The sequence below is a fragment of the Salmo salar genome, chromosome ssa02 (genome assembly GCF_905237065.1).
Source record: "Salmo salar chromosome ssa02, Ssal_v3.1, whole genome shotgun sequence".
NCBI classification, from domain to species: Eukaryota; Metazoa; Chordata; class Actinopteri; order Salmoniformes; family Salmonidae; genus Salmo; species Salmo salar.
In genome coordinates, this window is record NC_059443.1 from 23653839 (window position 1) to 23667332 (window position 13494).

The following is a 13494-nucleotide window of genomic DNA, read 5'->3' on the forward strand; positions in this document are numbered from 1 at the left end:
TCATATCCTCACATGGTCTCTCCTATCATTGCTATGCAGACGACACACAATTCATCTTCTCCTTTCCCGCTTCTGATAACCAGGTGGCGAATCGCATCTCTGCATGTCTGGCAGACATATCAGTGTGGATGACGGATCACCACCTCAAGCTGAACCTCGGCAAGACGGAGCTGCTCTTCCTCCCGGGGAAGGACTGCCCGTTCCATGATCTCGCCATCACGGTTGAGAACTCCATTTTGTCCTCCTCCCAGAGTGCTAAGAACCTTGGCGTGACCCTGGACAACACCCTGTCGTTCTCCACTAACATCAAGGCGGTGACCCGATCCTGTAGGTTCATGCTCTACAACATTCGCAGAGTACGACCCTGCCTCACACAGGAAGCGGCGCAGGTCCTAATCCAGGCACTTGTCATCTCCCGTCTGGATTACTGCAACTCGCTGTTGGCTGGGCTCCCTGCCTGTGCCACTAAACCCCTACAACTCATCCAGAACGCCGCAGCCCGTCTGGTGTTCAACCTTCCCAAGTTCTCTCACGTCACCCCGCTCCTCCGCTCTCTCCACTGGCTTCCAGTTGAAGCTCGCATCCGCTACAAGACCATGGTGCTTGCCTACGGAGCTGTGAGGGGAACGGCACCTCCGTACCTTCAGGCTCTGATCAGGCCCTACACCCAAACAAGGGCACTGCGTTCATCCACCTCTGGCCTGCTCGCCTCCCTACCTCTGAGGAAGCACAGTTCCCGCTCAGCCCAGTCAAAACTGTTCGCTGCTCTGGCACCCCAATGGTGGAACAAGCTCCCTCACGACGCCAGGACAGCGGAGTCAATCACCACCTTCTCGGAGACACCTGAAACCCCACCTCTTTAAGGAATACCTAGGATAGGATAAAGTAATCCTTCTAACCCCCCCCTTAAAAGATTTAGATGCACTATTGTAAAGTGGTTGTTCCACTGGATATCATAAGGTGTAAGTCGCTCTGGAAAAGAGCGTCTGCTAAATGACTTAAATGTAAATGTAAATGTAATTAACAAAGAGGCCAGTGCCATAAAAGGCACTTTCTGACATGGTAGCAACCCGCAACATTATGATCATGTTGGGAATAGATCGCTGCTATTGCTGGTGGTTTGTTTATTAATAGACTAGCTAGCTATATACAATGATGGCCTACCAAAAGGCCTCCTGCGGGGATGGGGGCTGGGATGAAAAATATAGGACAAAACTCACATCAGGACAAGAGAGACAATACTACATAAAGAGAGGCCTAAAACAACAATATAGCATGGTAGCAACACAACAGGACTACAACATGGTAGCAGCACAAAACATGATACAAATGTTATTGGGCACAGAAAACAGCACAAAGGGAAAGAACACTGTATATATTTGCACACACTGTATATATATTTTTCTATTGTGTTATTGACTGTCCCTTTGTTTATCCCATGTGTAACTCTGTGTTGTTTGTGTTGCACTGCTTTGCTTTATCTTGGCCAGGTCGTAGTTGTAAATGAGAACTTGTACTCAACTGGCCTACCTGGTTAAATAAAGGTGAAATAAAAATATATATATATATATATATATATATATAAAGAAGGTAGAGACAACAATACATCACGCGAATCAGCCACAACTGTCAGTAAGGTGTCTATGATTGAGTCTTTGAATGAAGAGATGGAGATAAAACTGTCCAGGGAGTATGTATATACTGTATATCTATCTATATTGTATATCTATGGTAGTATCATTCCTACATTTTGTCTACAATTTATTATGTACATGATTCCACGGGAATATTCCTTTAAGAATACACACCCAATCAACAGTCTCTTAATCTTTGGCTATTACCTGATTGGCCAGTTGTCCCCGCTAAAGTAAATTGTTTTCTGGTTTTAATCTCGGCCAGTACGAAATCCATGCTGTTTTATCCGTGAAGATTAACGAGAAACAAAAACTGTTTCTGGTGAATTTGGTAATATTTGGGTGAGACAGGTTAAAAGTTTTCTAACGTTAGCTTTCTTGCTTGCCAGTATATAGCATTGAATTGCAGGTGGTGGTTTGCTATTTTAGCTCGCTCTGTTCGCATCAACAAAGATCATTATTGGCTAGCTACCTAGCGCTAGCAGTAGTCAATTTAGTGCAGACACAGGTCTACGGTGCAGAGTTGTAGCTAACTTGCTACATCATTAGCAAAGAGGCTAGTGCCATAAAATACTATAAACGGCACGTTCTGACATGGTAGCAACCCGCAACATTATGGGAATGTCAATCGATCGCCGCTGTTGGTTTGTTTATAAGTAGACTAGTTCGCTAGTTCATAGCATTTGATAACGCAGCCTAATGTTACATTTTTGTGTTGGATGGGTGATGGCCTGGTCTAGCTCTTGAGTTCAGTCAGCTTGGTCTTTTCCCCACAGAATTCAAAGAAAGATGAATGTTAACCAGACTGAGGTACTCAAGTCAACTAGATGGAGAACAAACCTGGAGAAAGTTAACATAACCAAGAGGACTAAACAGTCCAAAACGAATGGGGTTACTTTGAACTCCATCCAAATAAAAAATGAACCAAGGAACTTTGAGCAGAAGGAAACTGGTGATGGTGACCGTTCCAAACTTTCCTTGCTGAAGAAGCATGTAAAGCAACAACAAACTACATCCAACCAACTGACCATGTGTAGTCCGATATCATGGAGTCCTCTAGTGCTGTTAACAAGATTGTCTAAGGTCAGAAGAGTTAGTCTTTCCAAACATGTGACAGTTAATAACTAGACAAGAGTGTTTAGATTGTTGGTTAATGCATGCAGTTTTCTTCATCAATCTAATCCATAAGGTGGTGGTTAAGACTCTTCTGAGAGATACTAAAGTGTGTTTGGTGAAGGAAGAGACAGATGCCAGGAGGGATGAAGACAACAATGGAGGTAGGATATAGTGTTCATACATACTTCAGTCTACTCCCAACACTGCAGTTTAACCCTGTAAGAGCCTTAATTCATGTCAAACACTACATAGTTCATCTCCTGTGACCCAGATATAGTGCTGAGTGATTAGTGCTTTTTGAGGTCTGTTCTGTTTCAATTAAAATATAAAAAAGTTCACGGTTTTCAGTTTGGATCAGTTTAAAACCTTAAATGCACCATGCATTATGTGGGTTGAATGCTGTAACATACAATATAACAATTAATGAAAGTCATTTGATGCCCATTACTGCTTATCACTTATTAACCATAATTTATTCCCATTACTTTACTTAACTTAAAATATTTGTCTATTACACTTTATTATTACATTCCAAGTCATCATTTCCTCTCTATAGAGCTGCTGCCTATTTTCTGACAAAATCACTATTTTAGTAGTTCAGTGTAAATAAGGCATACTTTTATGACTGCTGATTACCAACTATCAATCACTTAGATCATGTATTTTCAGGTAAAGATACCTCTCGAAGCAACTGCTCTCGATCGTGCATTCTAATGTCTCTTTTACATAGGAGGCGTAAAAGAAACGGACCGGACAAGTAGGCACGTAATGGATTATGGTCATTGTAGTTAATTACTACGTTTTCACTGCAAAACTATGTAGACTATTTGGGAACTACAACTCCATACTACATTGCAGAGTTCGGGCTTGATCTGATTAATCTCTAGAGAAACTGTGCATTGAGCTCACATCAAAATAAATTGAATTTGAATAATTGAACCGACGTCGGTCATTGAGGTTTTCTTTTTTTAAATAACCAACATTTCGGTTAATCACTCGGCACTACCCAGATGTATCTCTTAGAAGCATTTGTGTCCTATCATCTCTAAGATGTAGTGATTATGTAGAAAACAAGTGTTGCAAAAATCCTTGGGTCTCACAGGATTAAATGGGTGATGAATTACTGAAGGTGAATTAAATGTCAGCAAGGATTTCTAACTTGTTTTTTTTGAGGAAAATGACATTTCTGTTCCCTTTCTCTCCTTTTATCATACCCTTTTTCTTTACCTTCCTTCCTTCCACCCATCTCTGTCCTCCCTCAGTCTTGTCTCCTCAGTTCTTTCCTTGTCCACACTGCACCATCTCCTTTACTGACTGTTACTTCCTGGAGAACCATATCAAGAACAAACACCAGAAGCAGTACCTGGCCATGTTGAAAAGCCAAGTCTCAAAGAGTAAAAGAGTGTACGGCCCCACACACAGCTGTCCCCACTGTAGCTGCATGTTCCATACACCACGACAGCTAGATATTCACACCCGCCAGGCCCACCCCTCTGCCCGTCCCCAGAAACCTTCCCATCCCCGCAGGGTTCCGGGGAAACTCCACCCCTGTCCGCAGTGTGCCCGCAGATTCCCTTACCTGGGCACCCTGCTGAAGCACTGCAAGAATTTGCACAAAATGGCCGTTGTTCGCATCGATGGACACCTTAGTTGCGCGGATTGTGGGAAGAGCTTTGAGAATTGCTGGGGACTGGGGCCTCACCGGTGTCACGAACCAGAGGGCACTAAACCTAAGGACATTAAGCCTGTGATATGTCTGGAAGTCGGCTTCCATTGCTCCGAATGTGGCAAGATCCTCACTACTCCTACGAGCCTGAACACTCACATGCGCATCCACACCGGAGAGAAGCCTTATGAATGCAAGGAGTGCGGCAAAAGATTCTCGAACGGCAGCAGTTTAGGCAAACACCTGCTGATACACAAGGGGGTCAAAGAATTCAAATGCCAGGATTGTGGGAAGGCTTTCGCCCAGGCAAACCTTCTCAGGAATCACATGACTGTTCACTCTGGTGAGAGAAAGTTCTCCTGCTCCCATTGTGACAAGCGGTATGCATACAGGGGTAGTCTGGAGCTTCACCTGCGCACACACTCAGGGGAGAGACCTTTCAAATGTACTGTGTGTGGTAAAGACTTTGCTGACAAATGTTATCTGAAAACACACCTGAATATCCACAACAACCAGAAAAACTACCATTGTGGGGTTTGTGGGCGGAAGTTCATAAGGCTTGGGTTGTTGAAGTTACACATGCGCTCACACACCGGGGAGAGGCCCTACCACTGCACAGTGTGCGACAAGAAGTTTTTTAGACTCTCACACCTTAAGAACCATCATCTCACTCACACAGGTGAAAAACCATACACGTGTACAGAGTGCGGTAAAAGCTTCACTCAGTCTGGAGATCTGGCCAAACACAAGCGCCACCACACTGGGGAGAGGCCATTTGAATGTTCTGAATGCCACAGCCGGTTTATCTGTTCAGGTTCTCTGACCCTGCACATGAGGACCCACACTCACCGTGATGTAAAGCCATACTCCTGCCAAGAGTGTGGGAAGAGCTTTTATGAACAGAGTCATGTAAAAGTCCACATGAAAATCCACAAGGGGAAACCGTATTCCTGCCCTCACTGCTTTTTTTGCTTTGCTCGCAAGAGCAACCTCTCCAATCACCTGTCTAGATGTCCTAAACTTAAATGAGTTAAACCTATGAATGGGGGGGGTGGATTCGTTCCCTTCAGTGATCGATGCTGGACAACAGATGCGAACTGTACCCCTACTGTGTATGATAACTCCATATCACAGAATCTACCTATGATGCCACAATGTCTTTAGCAATACTCCAATTTGTTCATATACATTAGATTGTTAGTTACGTTTTTGTCTGTTTGTTTTTAACCTGTATTTTATATTTTTAAATAAAAAAAATTTAAGGGACAGTGATATACAGAAGATGGTTTTACTGATTGTCCTAGTGATTAGTAGGTGATAATGTTTCGAAAAGATGATGGGATGTTTATTTTCCTTTTTGTTTGTAGTGTATACCTTGATTTGGAAGAAGAGGAGCATTTATGTAAAGGTCACTCCCCTAGTATTGTTATAAACATGACTTTAGATTCATGGGGCTCCTGAGTGGCGCAGCAGTCTAAGGCACTGCATCTCAGTGCTGGAGGCGTCACTACAGACACCTGGTTCGAATCCAGGCTGTATCACAACCGGCTGTGATTGGGAGTCCCATAGGGTGGCGCACAATTGGCCCAGCGTCGTCCGGGATAGGCCGGTGTAGGCCGTCATTGTAAATAAGAACTTGTTCTTAACTGACTTGCATAGTTTACTTTTTTTTAAATTAAGTTAATTACATAAAGACCACTTGAACAGTTGGAACACATGATTTGTTTCAGTCCATAAGCCATCATTGGCCTGCACTGGTTGTAATATTGCAGTGCTAAACTTATGAAGCCATACTTCTGCCAAGAATGTGGGAAAAGCTTCTATGAACTGAAACACTTTAGATGCCACATGAGGACACGGGGGAGAGATCGTACCCCTGCCCCCCTTTCTTCTCCAGCTTCACTCACAAACCAAACCTCTTGAAACACCTGCCTAATGTTGTAAATTATCATGATTTGGCTTTTTTATATAACACTGTATATAATGAAATGCATTGTATTCATAGTTATCACTTGGAGATGACTCCGCCACAGTGAAATTATAACGTTATAATGGATAGTCATTAGGTTATAGTTACATAGTTCATTAAACAATGTTTTGTACTTTTTTTTGTATTTTTTTTTCTTAATTTCATCGCTTTTTAAATGATATACATGAGATTTGTATGCCGATTCCTGGTGATGACTGACAATAAAGGTGACAGTTTGTGAAATATGGCATGTCTGTTTTGTGCTTAAAGGTAGACTCAGCGAAATGACATTGCCACAAGCAGCACCACAGATATTGCGATGAGCCAGATGCCAGACTTTGCTCTCACACAGTATTTGCGCCAGTGGAGGCTGGTGGGAGGAGCTATAGGAGGATGGGCTCGTTGGAATGTCTGGAATGGAACCGAGTCAAACATGGTTTCCATGTTTTTGTTTTTTACTTTTCCATTTATTCTATTCCAGCCATTACAATGATTCTGGCCTCCAATAGCTCCTCCCACCAGCCTCCTCTGATCTACGCTATGTGCATGGTTCACTTCATACTATTACAGCGTGATGGCACCAGGACCAAAACCGCAGAGAGATTTAGCCTCGCACTTCAATGCACTTAGTTCTTGCAGGAATTGACCCGCTATGTTGTTTACTTTGTGCATGTACGTCATATCGCTGAGTCTACCTTTAACGTAAATCCACATGAAAACATGAACCCACATCACTCCCAGAGTAATGTCAATTAACAGGGTTACCACTTGAACAGAGAACCACCCATCCTGTCATTAACTGATTTTTACTAGTCCATAAGCTAAGAACCATCATTGGCTTGTAGTGGTGTTGATATGACCTTGTCATGTAGATTATTGGTTCCCAACTAAGGGTACAAGCCTAGGAACCCTGGGGGTACTTGAGAAGACTCATGAGACTATAGGCCTACTGGTAAAATGCACATTATGGTATACTTCAAGGGTACTCCAGACAAAGCATATTTTAGTTGGTGGTACAGTAACCAAAAACGGTTGGGAACCAATGCTGTACTGTATCGTTCCCACATTTTGACAGAAGAGGCCTGTTATTATTGCAATTAAATAACTCTTTTTATTATCATAAACATAACATATTTCCAATATCATTTATTTTGAGGAATATATCTTTAACAATCCACACCAATAAACCGCCTCCAAATCGTTGTTGCATATCGAGGAGCCATTACCTGATTGGTCAAGGCCACGTTGAGTAGGCACTTTAAGGACATAAAGTAGGAAGTGCAGCGTTTTTATGGCGTCGAAAAAGGTAGGCGAGGCTGTGTTGGCCCTTCTATCATTGAGCATTTACGAGATATAAAATAATACGTTAGCCTTTGCTGTATTATTCTCATCAACAAAGACGAGACTACTTGTTAACGACTAAGGTGAAACTCCATATGATTATTGCATTTTCGTTTTCGTGTGTTGCACCAAAGATACTGGATATAATGACGAGATGCTTGTCTCCGCCCTAACAATGGGGATTCGTTGTCTACAGAGCATAACGGCGGGCTCCCCCCTATTCCTTTCTTTAGATAGGTGGATACATCTCGTTTTTTGAATATTCTATGAGGGGTGTTGACGTCCGCCGCCTGTAAGACCGTCTCGAATTTCAACAGGAACAACTCTTGTATAAAGTGTTTTTTCTCAAAGCTGCCGGGATGTCAGTGCATCACACTTATATCAGTATACTCGTAACAACCTAAGCATTACCAAACTTATATTATATAAAATAAGCCACACGTATAAAAATATAATTTCCTTTTTATCGTGACTAAATTCGACACTCATTGCCCCGACCCCATACACACACTCCTCACATAAATAATGATCTGCTTAACGTGGACACATTTTGGGCAGAGACACGCTCTCGCTTTGCCTCTTCCTATCTGGTTGCACTTGCGTTCAGTAGTATCGATGAATCACACGATTACATAGGATTGACGTAAACGGAAGAACCAAGGACAGGATGGTTCCAGGGGCTATTCATTACGCTGATTCTGTTTCAAAACGTTTCTTTAACGGAAGCAAAAGGAACGAAACGGGGAGGGACTTATCTGAATTTGTCCAATAGAAACTCGTGGTTGGACTAATGATTACACCCCTGATGTTCTGAGATTTTCTCTGGTGTTTACAAAACAACTTCTGCTGTGAGATTATTATATTTTAGACCTTATTAGACCTGTTTAAAGGCGTTACGTGGTCAATCTGATGTTTGCATTGGCGTTCAGCATTTACGGCGATACGCCTCTGCAGAAGTCAGGGCATGTATATTTATTGCGCTTTGCGGAGCAGCGCAGATCTGTTGTAAAGGAAGTTGTCAAAGAATGACTTTGTGTTTATACAGGACCTCCCATCCCCACCTACCGTCACCCAACAATGTCAATGCGAAGGAGCTATATGGAGCCCTCCACATTGTTACAACATTTGGGAGGCGCACGGCGGTGCTGTATGGAGCTCAATTTGGCCTCTGCATGCCACCAGAGGCTCCGAGATTGCGTCACACTATCCATATAGAGCCTCTGACCACATTTTCGTATCAAGCATTAATCGGCTTTTAGACAAAGCTATTTTTAACGGTAGAGCAAAGGGTGGCACTATATGGGAAATTAATGGCTGCAGTATTGCCGTTATAATGACTACATTATGCATGGAATTGTATAAAATTGTGTATTCTAATTTAAAATGTATGTTCTGTACCTATCTATTCATGTTATGTAATATGTCATGTTTTGTTGGGACCCCAGTAAGAGTAGCTGCTGCTTTAGCAGTAGCTAATGGGGATCCTAATAAAATACTAATCCTAGCAGCTCAAGACATTAGCTAGTTAGACCGCTGCACCACTCGGGATCTCAGTGCTAGAGGCGTCACTACAGACCCTGGTTCGATATTAGTATGATCCCTGCCTGTTATTGCTCTCTAAGGGATGATGCTAAATAAAACCTGGTCTTTTCCCCACAGAATTCAAATGAAGAAGCACTCCAGTCAACAAGATGAAGAGCAAGCCTGGGAAAAAGCAATACAACAAAACCAAGTGGACTAAACACCATCGAGGCCCCATCAAAACAGAGTGTGGAACACAGTTAGATGATGTTGACTGCAATAGAGAAGAACCAGACATTAGCCAATCACCCTACATTACTAAAGGGGTATATATCAGCTCCATCCAAATCAAAGAGGAACCAACAGACTTTGAACAGCAGGGAATGGGAGAGGAACCAAACCGTTCTGTTCCTTCCATCCAGAAGAACCACATCAAACATCAAAATACATCCAGTACTATGACCCGGTGTAGCGAGATATCATGGAGTCCTGTGGTGATGCTAACAAGATTGTCTAATGTAAGAAGAGTTAGTGGTCTTTCCCAACATGTGACAGTTAGTAACTAGACAATAGGAGTTAGAGTTTTGGTTCATGCATACTGTGGTTTCTTCGTCTTTCTAATCCATAAGGTGGTGGTTAAGACTCTTCTGCGAGACACTAAAGTGTGTTTGGTGAAGGAGAAAAACCCAGACGAGACAGATGAAGGTAGGGCATAGTTCATACATCCAGTCCACCCTCAACACTGCATTTGAAATGGGTGATGGGATTACTTGAACATCATTTGAACATTAATTTACCAAACTTTGAAATTAATTTTCAGAAAATATATTTACTCAAGCATTTTATTGTTGAATGAGGAAATGTAAGTAATCACAACTATGTTCTGTTTCCTCTCTCCTCCCATCGCTCTCTTCTCACTCTTTCTACCTTCTTTCCACTGCTCTGTCCCTCTCCCTCAGTCTCTACTTCTCAATTCTTTCCTTGTCCACACTGCACCATCTCCTTCACTGACTGTTACTTCCTGGAGAACCATATCAAGACCAAACACCAGAAGCAGTACCTGGCTTTGTTCAAAAGCCATGTCTCAACAAGTAAAACCGTGTATGCCGCCACACACAGCTGTCCCCACTGTAGCTGCATGTTCCATACCCCACGACAGCTACACGTCCACATCCGTCAGGCCCACCCCTCTCCCTCTCTAAGGAAACTCCACCCCTGCCCCTATTGTGCCCGGAGCTTCCAGTACATAGGCAGACTGCATACTCACTGCAAGGTTTGGCACAAAATGTCTGTCGCTTTCACCGATGGATACCTCAGTTGTGCTGACTGTGGGAAAAGCTTCAAGAATTCCTGGGGACTGGGGCCTCACCAGTGTCACAAACCTGAGGGCACTAAGCCTGAGGATGGCCCTGTCTGTATGAACATTGGTATGCCATGCTCAGAGTGTGGCAAAAACTGCTCTAGTCCTCGGAATCTGCGCATTCACATGCGCACACACACCGGCGAGAAGCCTTACGTCTGCAAGGAGTGTGGCAAGAGCTTCTCAGAAGACAGCAGTTACCGCAAACACATGATGATACACTCGGGGGTCAAGCCATTCAAATGCCAGGATTGTGGAAAGGGTTTTGCCCGGATGGGGCGCCTCCGAGTTCACATGACTATTCACTCTGGCGAGAAGTCTTTCTCCTGCTCCAAATGTGACAGACGGTTTGCATACAAGGACTGTCTGAAGCTTCACCTGCGCACACACTCAGGGGAGAGACCTTTCAAATGTACTGTGTGTGGTAAAGACTTTGCGTACAGAAATTATCTGAAGTCGCATCTGAAGATCCACAACAATGAAAGGAACTACCATTGTGGGGTTTGTGGGCTGAAGTTCATAAACATTGCAGCATTGAAAACCCACCAGCGCACACACACTGGGGAGAGGCCTTTCCATTGCACAGTGTGTGACAAGACATTTTTCCGACACGCACACCTGAAGAACCACCAGCGCACTCACACAGGTGAGAAACCATACACCTGTACTGAGTGCGGTAAAAGCTTCACTCAGTCTGGAGATCTGACCAAACACAAGCGCATCCACACTGGGGAGAGGCCATTTGAATGTTCTGAATGCCACCGACGGTTTATCTGTTCTGCTGATCTGACCAGACACATGAGGATCCACAATAACTCACGGCCATATCCCTGCCAAGAGTGTGACAAGAGATTCCGCTTGGCCAACCACCTTAAAATTCACATGAGGACCCACACTGGGGAGAGACCATACTCCTGCCACCGCTGCCATCGCACCTTTGCTCGCACCCACCACCTCACCGGTCACCTGCCTAGATGTCGCTGAATGATGAAATTAGACTATATAAATAAACTCTTTTACTCTTATTGTAGTTATTTAATAAGGGAACAGTGATGTACAGAAGATGATTTTGTGCCCGACTCTGACCTGGTAATGCTAATAAATAGTAATGACATTAAAGGCCTGTATATTCTGTTGTGTAGTTCTGGTGTTTTTGTGTATGCCAACTTGATAATTGAGTTGGAAGCGTGTGTAGCCAATAAGAGAGTCATATCACATACATTTCAGTCTCCCAGTATTCATTGGTCTTGGAGGTGTGCACTGGCTGGTTTTCATATTGCAGCATGTCTGACTCTGCATATTACAATATGCAAGCTATTGAAGAGGAATGATTCAAGCTCTTAAAGTCTCTGCATGATCAATCCGCCATCTGCAGTGGCAGTATAGCGTTTACTGAGATGCAGCCACCGCAGTAGTCAGAGGAAACAAACTTTTTAAGTAAGTAGGTTTGTGTTTATACAGGACTTTCCGCCCCCACCTACCGTCAACCAATCATGTCAATGCTGGGCTATACAGAGCCCTCCGCATTGTTACAAAATGTGAGAGGCGCACAGCGATGTGGTACGGAGCTTGATTTGGCCTCTGCATGCCTCCGGAGGCTCATACACGCCATACAAAGCCTCCGACCACATATGCAGATCAAGCATAAATAGTTTTTTAGGCTACACTATCATTCCCACATTTTGATAGTCAAATGAGGACATAGGGACATTCTCAATTGGTTAGCTAATTCTTCCATCCTCTCCTTGCCTCCTTTTGAAAAAGGTCAAAGGTAATCAAGGAAATTTGCATCCTGTAGCTCTAACTCCAAAAAGTTTTGGGACACTAAAGTCCATGGAGAGTAAGAACCCCTCCTCCCAGCTGCCCATTGCACTGAGGCTAGGTAACACTGTCACCACCGATAAATCCACGATAATCGAGAATTTCAATAAGCATTTCTCTACGGCTGGCCATGCTTTCCTCCTGGCTACCCCAACCCCGGCCAACAGCTCCGCACCCTCCGCAGCTACTTTCCCAAGCCTCCCCAGCTTCTCCTTCACCCAAATCCAGATAGAAGATTTTCCGAAAGAGCTGCAAAACCTGGACCCGTACAAATCAGCTGGGCTAGACAATCTGGACCCTCTCTTTTTAAAATGATCTGCCGCCATTGTTGCAACCCCTATTACCAGTCTGTTCAACCTCTCTTTCGTATCGTCCGAGATCCCTAAAGATTGGAAAGCTGCCGCGGTCATCCCCCTCTTCAAAGGGGGTGACACTCTAGACCCAAACTGTTACAGACCTATATCCATATATCCAGTTAATAAACAGATCGCTGACCATTTTGAATCCCACCGTACCTTCTCCGCTGTGCAATCCGGTTTTCGAGCTGGTCACGGGTGCACCTCAGCCATGCTCAAGGTACTAAACGATATAACCGCCAACGATAAAAGACAGTACTGTGCAGCCGTCTTCATCGACCTGGCCAAGGCTTTCGACTCTGTCCATCACCGTATTCTTATCGGTAGACTCAACAGCCTTGGTTTCTCTAATGACTGCCTCGCCTGGTTCACCAACTACTTCTCAGATAGAGTTCAGTGTGTCAAATCGTAGGGCCTGTTGTCCAGACCTCTGGCAGTCTCTATGGGGTACCACAGGGTTCAATTCTCGGGCCGACTCTTTTCTCTGTATATATCAATGATGTCGCTCTTGCTGTGGGTGATTCCCTGATTCACCTCTACGCAGACGACACCATTCTGAATACATCTTGCCGTTCTTTGGACACTGTGTTAACTAACCTCCAAACGAGCTTCAATGCCATACAGCACTCCTTCCGGGGCCTCCAACTGCTCTTAAATGCAAGTAAAACCAAATGCATGCTTTTCAACCGTTCGCTGCCGCACCCGCCCGA

General features: G+C 43.9%; 2 protein-coding genes across 4 annotated transcripts; both read left to right on the top strand.

Moving 5' to 3' along the window:
• The first annotated feature begins 1851 nt into the window (after positions 1-1851).
• Positions 1852-6628, top strand: LOC106578882 (gastrula zinc finger protein XlCGF57.1-like). The gene is made up of 4 exons (XM_014158119.2): positions 1852-1976; positions 2411-2717; positions 2824-2911; positions 4013-6628. The coding sequence occupies exons 2-4, from the start codon at positions 2424-2426 to the stop codon at positions 5443-5445; spliced, it is 1815 nt and encodes a 604-aa protein (XP_014013594.1). The 5' UTR covers positions 1852-1976; positions 2411-2423; the 3' UTR covers positions 5446-6628.
• Positions 6629-7620: 992 nt separating this feature from the next.
• Positions 7621-11741, top strand: LOC106578895 (gastrula zinc finger protein XlCGF57.1). 3 transcript variants are annotated; one of them, XM_014158146.2, is made up of 4 exons: positions 7621-7691; positions 9386-9765; positions 9877-9952; positions 10207-11741. In XM_014158146.2, the coding sequence occupies exons 2-4, from the start codon at positions 9418-9420 to the stop codon at positions 11589-11591; spliced, it is 1809 nt and encodes a 602-aa protein (XP_014013621.2). In that variant the 5' UTR covers positions 7621-7691; positions 9386-9417; the 3' UTR covers positions 11592-11741. The 3 variants fall into 3 exon arrangements, with proteins under 3 accessions (XP_014013621.2, XP_014013613.2, XP_014013625.2); XM_014158138.2 differs by having other exon boundaries at positions 7680-7809; XM_014158150.2 differs by lacking the exon at positions 7621-7691 and adding an exon at positions 8455-8574.
• The last annotated feature ends 1753 nt before the right edge of the window (positions 11742-13494 follow it).